Source organism: Caloenas nicobarica, chromosome Z (genome assembly GCF_036013445.1).
Source record: "Caloenas nicobarica isolate bCalNic1 chromosome Z, bCalNic1.hap1, whole genome shotgun sequence".
NCBI lineage: Eukaryota > Metazoa > Chordata > Aves > Columbiformes > Columbidae > Caloenas > Caloenas nicobarica.
Window position 1 is genome coordinate 27599028 of NC_088284.1, and position 17247 is coordinate 27616274.

General features: G+C 40.5%; 1 protein-coding gene across 2 annotated transcripts in view; it reads right to left on the reverse strand.

Annotated features, from left to right (window-relative positions):
- Positions 1 to 17247, reverse strand: part of PDE4D (phosphodiesterase 4D) — a 351064-nt gene that overhangs the window by 36878 nt on the left and 296939 nt on the right. For both annotated transcript variants that reach the window (XM_065655406.1, XM_065655407.1), the window contains exon 6: positions 13530 to 13642. In XM_065655406.1, coding sequence (XP_065511478.1) covers positions 13530 to 13642 — 113 coding nt within the window. The remainder of the gene's footprint in view (positions 1 to 13529; positions 13643 to 17247) is intronic.

Here is a 17247-nt window from a genome sequence, read left to right on the forward strand (position 1 = left end):
GAGCAAAAGGATTATGAAGAAAAGCTGTGGTGTTTGTCTGAGTCTGCAAGCAGACTCCTTAAAGTCCCCCTGATAGTCAAAAGGTGCAAGTCAAAATGGATCTCATCACCTCCAGTGCTGTCACCTACGAGCCTGTGAACAAGCCACCCCGCAGAGGGTTGGCGTGACTCTCAGTGTTCAAAGCAGCTACACGCATCAGCAAATGCAAGAGACCATCGCCAGGTGGGATGCGGGGTGAAAATACAGACTGGGGAACAGACAGATTTGTGCAGAGCATGCTATTTCACAACAGCCATGATGCTGTAGACGGAACCAAATCAAGAAAACAAAACCAAGCGCCAGATGACTCCTCCCTCCAGAGCAATTAAGGCATGGTTTCATACCTAGGCACACTATCCAAATGATAGGATGTAATAAAATGTAAAACCAACATGTGTCCTCTCGTTCTCTACTTTGCCAGTCAGGCAGCTTTAGTTTTCTACAAGCAGGACATTTTTCAAGCTTTGATAATAATTGCAAGAACAAACCTAAAACCCCTATGTACCTCAGCATGCTTTTATTTATACCCCATCCATAAAATCTAAAAGACATATGAGTACAGGAATAGCATCTACCTCTAACAACAGAAAATTCACCACAACATAGTTATCAAATTCTTCTTCTTCCTTCAGTTCTACTGTATTCCAACAGCAAAATTTTATTTTGTATCCTTCTATCATTCCTATAACCAATCTTTTGTAGCTCTGTGAAACAAAGATCAGATTACAGATGTGTATTCCTGACCACCAAAGAAAAATCATTACTTTAAGTTTAGCCCTCAAATGCCAAGATTTGTTTTGGCAGAAGTCTTCCAAAGCACTTCATCTTCTTATATTTAAAATTTAGTCATTCAATTTTAAAAATCAAGTTCTGTAAGCAGGGATGTACTGAAAGCTGTGCTAGAAATGCCAAGCTCTATCTATCGACCAACTGCATCATCTTCACAGTGATGAACTTTAAGAGCTCTCCTATAATAAAGCTGTTAAAACCTTTTCAGCCACAACCAAAAACAGCTGCAGAAAATCCCACCCAGCTAGAAAATGTAAATATTTGATTTTACTGACGCTAAGAAAAGAGGAAAAATTACTAAATTACAAAATGCAATCTTACCTGGTTCCAGTATTCAGACATACAAAACTTTGGCCATGCTTCATGGTACAAGAAAAACACAGTCATTTTACTGAAAAATCTGAGCTCTGGGCTTTAAGGTTTATGCATCCAAAGAGAGATTCTGTGCTTTGTCATATAATTCATCACATTAATATTTCTCAGGAGTAAACGTGCTTATAAATTTTCCAGCTAAAGTTTCAATTGCAAGTGAAAAATAGTTTCATTTAAAGATGCCCTTACATACTTAAATTTCAGATTTTGTTTTGTGCAAGCTGTCTTCTTGCAAGTAGTGTGTTTCAGAAAACCTCTGACGTGCACATACAGAACAGCTTTGTAAATCCAGCAAAGACTCTTTCTGGCTTCTTGTTGAGCCACGCTAGCTGGCATTTACTCCAAAATGGCACTCTCATCTCTGCTTGTTGCTATGGACACACTATACGTCAGGCTTGCACTTTTTTTCCCAGACCTGTTTGTTTACGACAGGCCTAGGTGCTTCCTATTATGGTCCCTGCATCAGCAGAGTGTGCATTTGCAGCGGTGGGAGCCAGCAGCTGCTGCCAAGGCGATCAGCATGCAGCAGAGGACCGTGATGCTGAGGAATCACAAGCATGCTCCCTGCAGCCCCGCACACCAGGGCTGCTTCCAGACACGTTACGTGGTATGCAAGTCATGCACCCAGATTTGGCTGAAAAAGTCCTTTTAGCTCTAGTTTTCTCTGGCAGCAAAAACTGAACACGGCTGAACTAAGGCTAAGAAGGGAGAACCTCAGGGAACCACATGTTTAGAAAGCAAAATAAATACTACAGTTTGCAAAGTCTCAAGTACATGTCTGTCCCCCTAGCTCTGAGATGCTGCTATTAAGCATCAAAGAAGCGAGCACCTTAATTCACATAACAAGAGCAAACTAAAAAAAATAAATATTTACAAACACGCTCATCATTAACTTTCAAATGTAATTCTAGTATATTATAGTTTGTTTCATTCATTTGAGCTACTAAACTAAAAACGTTTTGTTTCATGTGGACTTGTAGGGGAGGTCCCTTTGTGCACAAGGAAAACACAGCCAAAATCAAAGGTATGGTAACTGTCACACTACCCATACATCACTCCTAGGCACCATACAGTAGGAAACAGTCACCAACGCCACATTTGTGGCAACAAAGTTTAACAATAGCTCGAGATTTGCCATACGGCTGACATACTCAAGAACACCAGCCACCCGCAAACCCAGCAGTTGCGAAGCTTAGAGCCCAGTCATTATCCTTCAATATAATTTGCAGAAGCACACAGCAAAGCACATCTTTTTTCTCGAAAGAAAAAAGAGTTTAACATATCTTCAAAAAAAAAAAAAAAATCAAGCGTTCCTTGTATTTGCCATTACTTATCACAGCATCAATAAAGTTTGGCAGATTTCAAGCACAGAAAGTAAGTTAACTGCTAAAAAGCTTGCATGAGTAAAAAGTCTGTTTTCCAGCCTGTTTTGCCCATTTTTCATCCATTTTTCATTAAAACATGTTCAAAGATGCTCAAGTCCACAATGTCTGCTTGGCAGCCCACTTTTCATTTGTTTCTGCTCTTCAAACTCTTTCTTGCTCACTAATGAAAGAGCACTATCTTGTTATTTCTTGTGTTCTTACGCTAACCACTATTGTGCCTTCTCCTCACCATTCCTTCCTCCTGGAGTTGCACTGCTTATTAGCGTCTCAAGGATGAAGTTTGTACAAAAACTGCTACAGAGCATCGTCAAAACATCACCTTGTGTGTTTATCCTTTCTTTGTTCAGATCAGCTCTGAAAATTACCTTGTGTCAGCAAATACATATGAATCATATTCTCACTTTGCAAAAACTACTCTTAATTTAGACCACCCTTTGAAGTTCCAATGGATGGCTGATGTATTATGAAAATCATTGTTTCTAAAGATAAGAAACCTTCAGGGTGAGGTACCTTTTAGTCTACATTTTACAGCAAGTAATGTACACCAATACCTTGAGAAAGAGTAATAAAAAAATATTTGGCACCTTTATTTCTAGTCCCTGCATTTAAAACAACTTTTTCAGTACCAACTGTGCAGTGCTGCCTTCCTGAATCTATTATCTGGTTTCAGTACACAGCAAGAGAAAGTTATTTCATAACAAAATTCTACCTCTCCACTTGGTGGTCCTCTTCTTAAAATATAATTTATGGTAATTAAAATATCAGTATTGTTAGTCAGTTTGCTGTTGGCCATTAGAAAAGACATCTCTGTTACAACTGTTCATTCCAAATTGCTAAAAACAAGTTTATGAAAACGTTAGTATCTCAGCTGGCAGTGTGAGGTTGCCTGTAATTCTGGGTAAAATTATTGCATTAAGGCTGTACAGGCAACCTTGGCCAAAAGTAGATCAGATATCCTGGTTTAAATACATTAACACCTGCTTGAACAAGTCCTTTCAACCACACATCATTATATCCATCAAACCACACATCATTATACCCATCAAACAATTCTCCTGGCCTTATGTGTCTGGGGAAAATGACTGACGTAGAGGAATGGTTATGAGGTTGTAGTTAACCGTATATTTTTCCTGTAGGATCCATCTGTTCATTCCAGAACAAAATGTACACTGACTTTGTTTTGATTGCTTTATGTGACTTTGAAAAAACTGAGACAAACTTCAGGCAAAAAGAAAATGCCACTGATTAGTATATGGTGCTTATGAACACATGCAAGCAAAATCTACCATCAACACATGATAAATTAGTGAGGTAGAATGACAAAGGAGCTTGAAAACCAGTCTGGACTGGCACATTTTAAAGTAATTGCTGCCTCATTAACATTTTGCCAGCATCTGGAGCTGATGAGAGTGGATTGCATTCTAATGTTCAGGAAACCTGCTAATGATCTTTCTAGCTGAAAACCTAACTTACAGGTGAACATATGTGATGGGCAGCACAGGGAGTCCTGCCACCGAGCTGTGCCGTGCAGACACTAATGGGACAGAATGTCTGACACGTGAAAGCAGCAACAAAGATGCTCTGGAGTATGTTTCCAGACTTGGGCTGCCAAAAGCACATCTTAACCGCTCCACCTCAGTTCCTCACCTTGTGAAACAGAAATACTTCTGCTTTGGAAACTGAGTGATGTGAATGTCATGGTGTATCAGCGTAGCATAGTACAAGCAATTGTTTTTAAACATAACTTGCGTTACCAGTGGAAGAAAAAATGACCTTAAAGATCTGTGTTGTTTCACAGGTGAAAAGCTAAATCTGACACTGATGCTATGTGTTTTATATTCTGGGCTGTTTTAAATAGATCCATAAGCTACTTCCATACTTTTTGTACAAATTATAAACTATCCTTGACCAGGAAAGATGAACAATTACTATTAAAACTAGATACATATATTAATTGCAACTCTGATATTTCTTATCTATAATAAAAGATCAAAATCAATCCAATTTAACTAGAAGGTTGGCTTTCCTTTGCCCTCTTGCTTTTCTTCCCCAAATAAAAACAATAGCAAAAATGCATAAACCAGCATCCTTTCGAGTAGCAATTATGAGCAGAGGGTTAAACACTGCCTTGCTGAGGGATTTTACAGAAGTATCATCAGCTCCATTTCATTAGCTGATCGCATATTAGTGGGTTACAACTTCATTAATAGAAGTAGCAAGCTGTTTAAATTTTATTTCTAGATGATCTGGTAGACAAGCCCTGTGCATCAGCTTGATCCAGTGTTGCTCCACTGCTTGTGATTTACGGCAGATGATACTATTGCCTGGGCAGCTCCACTTCAACACCTGGAGCAGGCAAGCAGAGCCAACCACAGGCAGTACTTGCCCTCGCACAGCAGTGTCTCCCATGGCTGGAGAAGCAGAAAAAGCAGCAGTACCCACCACAGCAGGCTCTGCCACCCGGCAGTCACAGGGCGGCACAGGGCAGCTGCAGCAGAGCTGCTGGGAGTTGAACCCCAGCTCAACAGGCAGGTGATGCCCACTAGCCTGCCCACACGGTTTCAAGGCATGATGAGTAGCATCACTTTCTGCCATGCCTTAGCTTGCCTGCCTTCAGTTTTGCAGATACACAGGGGACTGGCTGCAAGTTAACTAAAACTGGGACCAACTTCTACTGAGATTATGGTCCACTTAAAAATAAAATCAGAACAGGATATATTCATCTATAATACACTTAATTCTATGGTAAGTCTCCTAAACATGGAAGTTTTCACAGATGATAACAAAACTAACGTAACAGACAGAACAGTTCCTTACTGCAGTTTCGTTGACGCAGAGGCTGAACTGACGTTTCAGCAAACACCACATTCATTGTATCAAAACTTCATATAATAGCAGAAGCTGCCTCTTATTGGAAAGACGAAATTTCTTAAGAAAAAAAAAAATCGCCACTGCTCTCCAAAATGCTTCATATCTTACAGTCTAACCTTTATTACAGCAGCACACTACTATGAATACAACGCAGTTCTTGGCTCTAAATACTGTCACAAGGAGTCACAAGTATTTAGTCACTTATCATGCCTTTCAGTAGCCATGAATTCCACCTTTATTATTAAGCAAGAAGTTATGAAGTACTCATGTCCATGGAGCCTTTTCCAAGTAAAACCTTGTGCCACAAAAAGGCACATCAATGTTTGCATTTTAACTTTAAATAATTTAACTGCTGAAAAACTTCTTCATTTTCAAATTCTCTATCATGGTGGTTGAACCTAGAGTTATTTTCCCACATCAAGTCCTAGTTATTTACTCCGTAACATTTTGTCTATGTTATTTTGTGCTATTACGCTAAAAGGAAAGAATTTTTCATACTGTGGCATTTCCTATAATTAAAGAGGCTACAAAAAGGACCGTTTGTGTGCTAGTGTGGACCATTTGCTTATATTAATGGAAAAAGTTATCAAAAGATTAGTGACTGGTAAGCGATGCAATCCTAAAGCAGCTAAAAAAGCATAAAAGTGTTGAATCACAGCAAGCCTCAAACAGGTATCATTCCTCTTATGTAGCTCTCATATCCAGGACTTTTTAGGAAGCAGTGAGTGAGAGATATAAATATCAATTAGTTTTTTTCTAAAACTGAAAGTATGGCCTGAATCTGTGACATAAAGGGTTCCTAGCTTGTTTTGGAGCCTTGAAATGCCATTGTTCTTTGTATCAACCATTATGGGTCCACTCTAGGGTACCTTCTGCTGGTGCAGAATGGGATAGCAGCCCAGGGAAGCAAATACTTGCCATTGAATATCTATACAAGGAGAAGGGGCTGCCCACAACTCAGACACATTAAGTCTCACCCACCATGTTTGCTTCTTTCTCAGGAACAGACCTACAGCTCTACCATTCCACCAAAGCCCCCACTTACTAGCCTCACAGAAAAACAGGGCGTTTCATCATTTTTCTCATTTGGCAGCAACCCAACAGCTCCCATGGAAGCAGCATGGGTATGCACAGAAGAGACTCAGCCACTGCCAAACTGCCACCACGACTCCATCCACTTCTTTCTGAGAAAATGGAAGTGTTCATAAATGATAAGGAGCGGCTGGTGCAAGCCATCTGCATGAGACCAGGTTTCCCCCATTATCTCACTGCAGCACACCCTTGCGCAATACAGCCAGCAGAGTGCTATCTCCTTTTTATATATATCTATATATATCACTCATCACTGCGGTTATCCGAGGGCAACCCTGCTGTCCTCCAGAAGCATGAGTAGTTTTACACGGGAGCATGTAAGGTTGTACACAGGGAACTGTACTCCAGCCCAGAGGTCTTAATATGCTTTTGGGCTGGCTTCAGCCCATGGAAACAGAGGAATGTGCCTGGGAAGGCAGTTTTTCCTTACCTCCACAGTCCTCGTTTCCTTTTTTCTTGTTACGAAGTATAACAAAATTGAGAAACCTGCACAAATGCACATTAATTCAAATTCAGGTTCATGACTTCATCAGCATCCCTTTACTCTGTCAGTATACAAACAGAAATTTTCAATGAACAAAAGCTTCCTGATGCTGCACTCAACACTGCTAAGACTTTTTCTTGATAACAGCTGTCCCTTAACCATAATCTTCATCAGAAGCAGCACTCTAAAGAGCTAACCAAATCCTCAGATTTTCCTAGAAAGATCTGGGAACATAAGAACCAATTAAACTATCATGTCAGCCAGCCAAGTGCGATGGCATTGCCAGACGTTACATAAGAGAACTGTCACATAACAAACCCCATTAAGTTTTTCATCTGAATATCCAAGCTCTTTAAATCTGAGACGCAAAACAGAGATGCTGTCTGCTCTGCAACAATTTAAGTCATGACAACAAATTTATTTTCTACTGTTATGTTTCCAGCACATTTTTTTCATATGCAATAGCTGAAACCCAAGAGAATGACTGATGCTTAAATCCTCTTAAATCGATATGACATTATCCTGTCCCTTAATTGGAAACAGGTCACTCTAATCAGTGGCTATGACAGAAAAAGATACAATTTTACTCTAGGTGAGCTTCCACATTAGCAAAAAGTATTGATAAAAAATTACGCTCCTACACATGCAATGTAATTTCTGAAGACAAACTGCTAACCATGCAACGAACTTGTCCCCAAAGCTGGCAGCAAGAATTCAAAGAAGACAACACTAAAAACCAGTCTGTTAATAAAAGACTGAGCCAGTGGCATGAGCCACGTTTATTAGTTCTAGACTCAGCCTACCTAGGCTCCTACAAAATTACCAACCACCACAGCACCAAAGCTTTTCCACAGAATAAGACAAAGATAAAATAGATGAACAGACAAAATCAGGAAGCGGAGCCTGTTATCAGCTCCATATACCCTGGGGATGGGGAAACCCAGCAAGCTGCTGTCAGCTTGCAGAAACACGATGCTGCTTCTCCAACCAGCAGCTGGTGCCCATGTGGACCTGTCAAGAGGCTGGAGGCACCTTCTGGCCCCAGTAATGGTCATGCAGGAATGTGGGCAGCGGGGCTCTCCCTGCCCTTGGGAAAACCCAGCCAAGGGAACACAACACCTCTGTTTGATGCACATTTGGGCATTTATACATGGTCCATTATTTTAATGAAGTATTTAGATTAGCCTCAGTCTTTCCTCAGATACTGCATTAGTCAGCTCACCATTGCCTGTACGAGCCTTTTAGTGCAGTAAAGAAGGAAAGGAAAAATACCTTTTAGCAACAGAAACACGTTATTATAAAACAGCTCTAATTGGCAGGGGACTTCAGGAAGGAATGTAAAAAAGTAACTGAACAGATTTCAAGTTGTCTTTGTTTTCTTCAAGTATAATTTTGGTTTACATGAAATGTTTACAGGTAGGTAATTTTTTAATATAAAGTATCATTAACATTATTGTTTGAGCATACGTAATGCGTGACAAGTACAGAACCATAAAAATAAACCAAAATCCCACTAACATTTGAGCTGAGTGTTACATTACTGTGGTCTTTGGGAGTCAGTTGGTTGATAACTCTGATGCTTTGGGCATCTTCAGAGCACTCAGAAATCTCAGAAATGTTTTTTTAATAGTAACTAGTACCAGTAACTGTCCGTAAATAGACTTTTGCTTTGATTTGTGAGAATTTGCACATACTGTATAAAAGCTGGACAACTATAAGACAGTTTATACTTTAAAAGTAGTTTCACAGTTACCATGGTCAAACTAAATGAAACCTAAATTTTCTCAGCTTTGATACCTAAAAAAGCTCCCTGCAGAAAAGGCATTCACCTACATTTACAGTGGGAAAGAAATACCCAATGACCTTTTGCAAACTTGGGTTCATTACCAGTTATCAGCAAATCCTGCAAAAATGCTGTCATCTGAGGTAGACTTAGAAACTGAAACAAAAGCAACATATATTGAAACTTTTTCCATGTCTAAATTCAGATACTCAGATGCGCAAAAACAACACACTAGAAATGTTTGCAAAATCACGATTACAGAAGTGAAAATACACTTTTGCACATTAGTTTCATTATAAGTATTCCTCCACGTTTGACTAATCTAAAATTAATGCTGTCTAGTTGAAAGTGGTTGCTACATCTTTATTAGTCATTCTTCATTTATTAATTGTTTGTCACAGAATAACTCTCAGATCCAGAATAAGGGAGTTAAGCCAGGTACTGCCAAACTGCATACTGAACATAAAATGTATTAAATTTTTGCTTTCATCTTGTTTGGCAGAAAGAGGGAGTTATTCATTAAAAAAAAAAAAGGTAAATTATTAAAAAAAAATTCATTCTGCAACCTTGAAATTTTTAAAAAGCCATTTGTTTGTATCAAAGTGTACGTGTCTTTAAAGTTAGAAATCACAATTGGCAAGCTAGTGCCCACCTAAAAACTACGTTTTTTTCAAGGAGATTACTCATAATTAAGTTCGGCAGAAACTGATATGGGTTAGCATCTCTGGAAATCAGAACAGTTAAATAGAGCCATCTAATTATGCCTTGGAATCCTATTGTGAGTGACCCAAACTGGTAAATTATTTTCTGAAATGAATTTACTTCTGTTAAAGTAAGCATCACACAGAAAAACACAACAATAGAGCCACATTCCACTGATGTTAGCCAATACTAACAGCACATGGTATATAGAAAATCAGAAACAGATCTCTAGAAATGAAAGAAATTTTAGTCAATTTTCCAAATTTAATGCGCTTATTTGTTTTCTAGTTTTGGAGCCTTCCAAGAGGCCAATTTATTATAGTACCCAATTCCAGAAACTGATAATTTAAGAAAATACTGAGTATTGTAAGAATCCTAACAACATAATGACAATTGACAATACTATGTTCTTTCAAAATTAGATTTATTTATCAACTATGCCTATGGGAGCATCACAGATCTATCCACCAGTTACTCCATATGCAATGCCTCCAGGCACTAGGAAATTTGCTTGTCACAGGGATGACTGCGAGATGGAACATCACCTGGATATTACAGTCATTCTACTGTCACTTTGGCAGCCAAGCATCCTGGCGGGCTTCCTGCAGAGCCAACCTAGAGCACCTTTTCAAAGTTTTTGGGGGCTACACTTACTGCCACAACATGCCAGGGCTCATCCAGAGATTGTGGAGAGCACCCTGTGCCTACTGCTTCAAGCAGGTTTAAGCAGGGAGAAGAAGGATCTTTTCATATATCTGCATCACTCCACCTTCAGCCACCCAAAGCTGTGAGCTGGCACGTCATAGAGTACCGCTAATTGAGCACGAGGGGCATCTAAGCACAATAAATACCCTTGGATTGGGATATGCTAATGCAAGTCTTACGCAGGCATTACCAGCAGTAAGGGGATTCCACACAGACGCAATCGACAGTTCAGACTGCTAGCTGGCTGCACAGAGAGGGACTGGAGGTAAGACTCACTCCCTGGCCAGCTTCAGGCATTCAGGACACACCACACTCTCCTCCCTGCACTTTTTCCTCTACTACGGCAGCCTTAGCACAATGGGTGAAAGCTTTTACCTAGTGCAGAGCTCAGTTCCTGTGCCACCCCTTATGTCTCACACATGTTCACATAAATAGGGAAAACTAGCACAGATGAAAATTCTGTTATATACCAAAAAAAAAAAAAAGGGTGGAAATAAGGGAAGTAGCTGAGAGTCTGGGGGGAAAAAAAGAAAAAGAAAAACAAACAAACAGTGGGAAACACAGTGAGAAACGATGTTCTGCATCAACAATGTTCCTTTTCCTGATTTTCTCATCTGATTTTACAGGACTTATTCTTAGGATAAAGTACTGGGTATTCCTGGATATTCTTTGCTGTACTGAAGTCTATGTCCTCAGCCCCGAGCAAAGTTTCTCTACTTCAGTTTCTCTATAAACTAAAATAATATAATTTACCTATATGCCTCACTGAGATGTTGCAGTTTACAGTTATATTACAAGAGGAGGTGCTGTATAAATGACAGATAAGTTTCAATAATCAGAAGTAAAATGACTCTTTAGCATAACCTGTTACATCTAAAATTACAATCCTTCTGCACTAATTTTTTCATATTATTACATGGGCTTGCCGGTTTATATTCAAGATTCTTCACATTATGGTTAATGGCACTCTTTAACTTTTTATTTCTTTAAAAGCAAAACAAAAAAACCCAACAAACATAAAAAGATGTCATAGATTCCTATACAAGGTGGGTAGATTTCCTAAAAAAGAGGCAAAAAGTTTACCTTAAGAACTGGGTATGACCTGCAAAACCAAACAGCAGCTATTCCTTTCCAGTATAGTAATACCAGGCTCTTCCTACATACTGTAACATAAACCAGTAAGTAGCAATAAAGTGCTTTAGACATGTACATCTATATTTGATATATCAAGCAGACTCAGGCAATACATTACTGCAATAAAAAATTCCAGATTTGAGATAAAGCTTGGCAGCAATCTTACTGACCTTCATATGACAACTAGGCTTACTGTGTACTCCACATTGATCCCTTGTCTGCACGATCTTATGTTGGAAACAAGATGAAACACTTTTTCTGAATCGCATTTTCCTTTTCATTTGAATAAACACATGTGAAGAATTTTTATCTTGTAATCTATGGCAAACAAATCTTTAACTAGTTCAAACAAATACAAACAAAACATAACATCAGATGTAACATCTTTGTGTTTACTTAAAGATGCAACATAGTTGTCATGTTTTATTTTAAAAACAGGTCTCTTTGGGTAAAAAAATGAATATACCTGGCAAAACTGAAGACACACTGATTCACAATTAGTTTCATCCTATTCTAAAAACAGCTTTCCCTCATTTTTCATAAAATATACTGCATATCCTATCTGTTTTAGGGAGGTAATAAATAAATACTAGAAGAAAGCCCAGGATCTTGTGAAAGAGTGGCTATGGATTCATTCACAAATCAGGGAACCTATAGGTGTCCAAACTCATTATGAAGGAAAGATCATGCCCTATATATTCGTCCAAAAAAAATGTCACCAGATTCAAATAGTGCTAAAACAGACCCCGACAATCTTGACTTTGTAACTTGCCAGTACATATGCAATACACCCTGAATAAAAACATCTTTCAAGTGGCAATAAAAACTGAGAACACAATTCCGAAAATAGGGCAATGCCAGGCAGATAACTCTTAAAACAGAAAATTAATTGCTGCTAAGAGGCTCTAAGGACAAGAAAAGCACAAAGGAATTACATTATATTATATTATATTATATTATATTATATTATATTATATCATGACTAAACCTCACAAGAGTGCAAACACCTCACATTTTACACACAGGTCGAGTTGAACATGGATTTAAAAACAGTGAATAAGAAACAGAAGGTATTTGGTAAGGGCAATCAAAGCAAGGCAGCAGAATTTTAAGAAAGCATAAGCTGAGTCAAAAACACTTATAATTTTCTCACTTCAAAAAAGAAAAATCATAGTAGCAACTGAAATGATTAAAAGGTGCTAAAATATAGATCATCAGCTGCTTTCATAGACAGGAGGCAAAACCAGCCTATTTAATTAAAACTTTCTTCTTCTCTCCCATTGTACATGTAACTCTCCAAATACATAGTTCATGACAAATATAAAAATAAACTCTAAATCAAGACAGAAAGCTTCTTAATTTGTCTTTAAAAATTAACTACAGAAATGTAGCTACATATTCTTTGCAAAACAAAATCACAAAAAACAGTGTACTTGTGAGTGGAGCATATGGAAACTATTGCAAACTGCAAAACAAACACGCAGAGATCAGATACCAGCACAGAGCTCCCGGCTAACAGGCATCCTCAGCTTCCAGGAAGCGCCAACTCTGGTCTCAGAAACACACTTCTGGATCTATGTGTATGGGGTGAATGCTGTGATGGCACCTTGGTTCTGAGCGTGCTCTTTCCTAACAGAAGAAAGAGCGTGCTCTTTTCCTTTCTCGTGTTAAGAGAGCTGTTAGCATTACTATTCACAAAATTCAGCCGGCGGCTCCCCTGGCATCGAGCACTTGCCTTTATCACCTTTTTGTGCTACTTTCGACACCACTCTCTAGGAAAGATACCTAGTTCAGAATGGGATGCTGTGAAAAGAGGAGCTGAAGGGATTACCGCAAGCAGTGTAGCTTTCCAAGACCTGTATCACTTTCACAACTTGTCCCGAAATTTAAGAAAACTGTGTATAAACCACAACAAAAGCCTCTCCTGCACCCAAGCGCGCCAAAGGAGACTGCTCCTTCCCGCGGCAAGTTTCTCCTCCCAGGGCCGTTTCACCCCGCCGAATCCTCCTGCCGACACGGGGCTGGGCGCCCGGGGACACGGAGCCACGCTGCAAGCGCGACCTCCACCCGCGCTGCGGCTCCGCGCCGCTCCGCACCGGGCTGAGCCGAACCCCTGCCCGCCCTCGCCCCTCGCGGTGGGAAAAGCCGGGGCGGCTGGGCCGAGGGCGCCTACCTTGTTCGAGGCCATTTCGCTGACGGAATGCCTGGTCTGCAGGGTCTCCAGCTGCTCCAGGCACCAGTCCAGCTCCTCCAGGGTCTCGCTGGCCAGTTTTTGGTAAGCCTCCTCTGCGAAGAGACAGGGAAAGGCGTACTCAGTTCGCAAGCGTTTCACAGGGCTAACGGCGAGCTCCAGCGGCTCCATCCTCCGCTGCCTGGTGCCCACACATGAGTGCTGCTCCCGCATATTGTCAGGGCGGTCAGCGGGCGGCGCGGCTCTTCCCCTGCTCGGAACCACCGGGGGCACAGAGCGGCAGCAGAAACTTTCTGCCGCCTGGGCTTCCCTCCTGCCCTGCCCGGGCTCGCCTCCCCTCGCCTGCCCGCCCCGCGGCCGCGGCCGGCCCAGCGCCGCCCCCTCGCGGGCAACCCCGAGCTCCGCGGGCGCGCAGCGGCTCCGCGGCGGCGGGAGGCCGGGCTTGCCGTCGGCGGGGCGGCGCAGGCTGGGGACAGTCAGCGCGGCCGCCGCCTGTGGCCACCGCGCTTCCTGTTTTCGCAGCTCCGCCGGCGGCACGGCTGCTGGCGGGGACCCGCCGCCACCCCCCGGCGGTTTCGCACCCCGCTGCGGGGCTGGGAGCCCCGCAAAACCCGGCGCGGAGCCGGCCCCGCCGCGGGACACTCAACTGCACTCAGTGGTTGTCTCCATATTTTCTTAGCTACCCACAGGGGTACCATGAGAATCAATTGGCTAATGCTTATAAAGTTCGGGGAAGATGTAAAAACACATGTAAGTGCTCGAGATAACGATGACCTGCTGAAGCACCAGCTGTTAAAGGAGTGTACAAACCACTGCAGCAGTGTTTGCTCTAACCCAAAAGCATGCACGCCCAGTATGTGTGAAAAGTTTTGGAACTGGACCCATGACAAAACCAAAATTTGTGTATGTCGCATTGGAGCCAACTGTCTTAAAATTTGCTGAAGTTCACTTACAGAGATGACATTATCTTCTTGAATAACTCTCCAACAGCAGGAGTTCTGTTGGTATGCAGATAATTTCAGGCAAAATAATCCCATGGCTAGGGTGTGAGCCTCACCTACAAAGCCTGGCTATTTTTTTTCTGATGTAGATCAGAAGCGGGGAAGGCCAAGTGAGTTTTAGCCCAGGCACGCTGTCTTGCTAACTGTGTATCTGAAAAATCAAGTTTTGAAACTCCTGGCATGCATACCTCTGGATCAGCTGCATGCAAACATAAACCCAAGACAGAGAAATGTTTTTTCAGTGGTCTTGTTAATCCCATTTAAAACATCTCCCTTAAGTTACTACGCATCAAACTAACCTGATTTTCAAAATGTCAGACAAGCAAAAAATCAAGCAAATTAACTAAAACTCCTTTTTAAATTGAACACCTCCGCATAGACAACAGCCAAATAGCTCACTGCATTACTGTTCAACATCTAGTATAGTACACATTTATCTTTTTACATTTCAGAGAACACGCTCAAAAATTTCGGTTCTTTCAGTTGTTAGACTCTGCATGCTTGTGGCTATTGCAAATACACTCCACAATTTTGAATAATGTCCATTCTCTGGAAAAAAAGTCAATGTGAGAAGAAGTTTGAATTGAGAATAATTGGCAGAACCATTTAAAGAAAATTTTGCAGTGCCTGCCTCTATTATTAACCTGCCACTTCAGCAAACTCTAACCAATACTCAACAAACCCCACTCCTATTAAATTGTAAACACAGTCTTTCAAATGTGTCATACTTACAATAAATGCTATCCGGTTGAAAAGAATTCCCCTGGCAAATAAAGTAAGGATTTTACAGCCTGTTTATCTATCAAAAGAGAATCTGTGACTTTCTACAACACAGCAGACATCACAGCTCGCTAGCTCTTGAACATGACTGGTCTTCTGACTTCACTCGAAGTTTAGATTTCATTAAGATCATCACTGGAAATAGAATCATAGAATCATAGAATCTTTTAAGTTGGAAGAGAACCGCAAGATCATCTAGTACAACCATAACCTAACTCCAGCACTAAACCATGTCCCTAAGGACTTCATGTCTTTTAAACACCTCCAAGGATGGTAACTCCACAACTTTGTTTATAATATGTTTTTAAGTGCACTGTGGTAAATGCTTTTGATGAAGCAGAGATGCCATTAACGAATGCATACTCATCTGATGACCTTATACAATTATTTCATTGAGGAGAAAATGCATAATGAAGTGAGGCAAAACAAATCTGAGTGACGTATGATGTTATTTTGTTGCTAGCTTACAGCTTGCCCTTCAGCAGTTCTTGAAAATCAGATATTGGGAAACTTGTGTTTTTCTTCACAAGTAAACAACACCCCTTCTAATACTTAAGAGAGTAAGAGGGTAAGGTTTTTTTTCTGAGCAGTATGAAAACAATGAAATAAACTTGAAGGGTACCATATGTAGGTAAAAGTAATAAAACACTTGGTTTGTTATTTATTTTAAAAGGTATGTTTCTTGTTATCCACATAGCAGTAATTTATACTACCAACAGCACCTTACATTCAGCAATATTTGTCTACTATCTACTACTATATCTCAAAGCACATTAGAAACCAGAATTTGCCACTGACAAGGAAGTCCCACCACCCATAGGATGTTTCTCACGATCTGTTCTTCCTGACTCCCACACTTCAAGAGTCTGTGGCTGCCATAGCGACCCGACTGACCGCTCAGACTATGTAAACTTCTGATGCCCAAGGCCAGGCTAAAGCCTTGCTGCACCTCTTGACAATTCTTAGCTTGCAGAGTCCTCAGCCCGGCCCTGATAGCTTAAATGAAAATAAGAGAGTTTCTAACTTGTGACAAAGTACCCATTAAACAAGCATGCAGTTCTGAAAGGCAGAACAGTCATAGGAAAGCTTTTTGATAAACAGTACTGAACCTCTAAATTTGGCCCACACTTTTGTTGCTACACAGTGTGGTGAAAAATGTTGTCGAGGTTAAGAGCTTTTCAAGTGTAACACCCCGTCATCACTAAGCTAAGAATAAAGAAATAATTATCAGCCACGTAGCTTTGGCAGTCTCACAACACTGCTTCTGACCTCTGTGTTACCTCTAAAGTAGTACCCTGTAATTATTCCCAGCCGGGACTGATATGACTGATCTACTAATCAGTTTTTGATACAGGCACATGACCAAGTTTTCCTTTTTTTTTTGGTCTGTATGTCTATGTTATTTTTGTTTGGTTGGTTTTCCCGGATGATGAAGTCCTAAACCAGATCAACTTCTGTAAATGAGAGGGGGTTTGAAATTTCAAAGGTTTTTTTAAAAAATATCTCATAGGCTTTAATAAGAAGGAGAAAAATACAGTTTAACACCTGTTGCTTTAACAGTTTACATGTTATTTCATATATGCTTTCTGAAAAAAAGGAAGTTATAGCAAATGTTCTCTTTACAGTTCACAGATTACTACAAACAATTCTACCATATGTAGTTTTCAGTACAGTACCTAGTAAAACAAACAAAACAACACACACACACACACAAACAAACAAACAAACACAACCATGAAAGGTTAGCAGAAAGAGAAAGCTCAGCCATAATCATTTGGCACTGCACACCTATTTTTTTTAAAAAAAGGTATTTTACTATCTGTTTTTCAAAAAGACTTGCTTCTTAGCACAGCTCCTAACACAGCACCAGACATAGTTGTACTTACATTCAGACGCTTATTTGGGAGCAACTTCTGTTC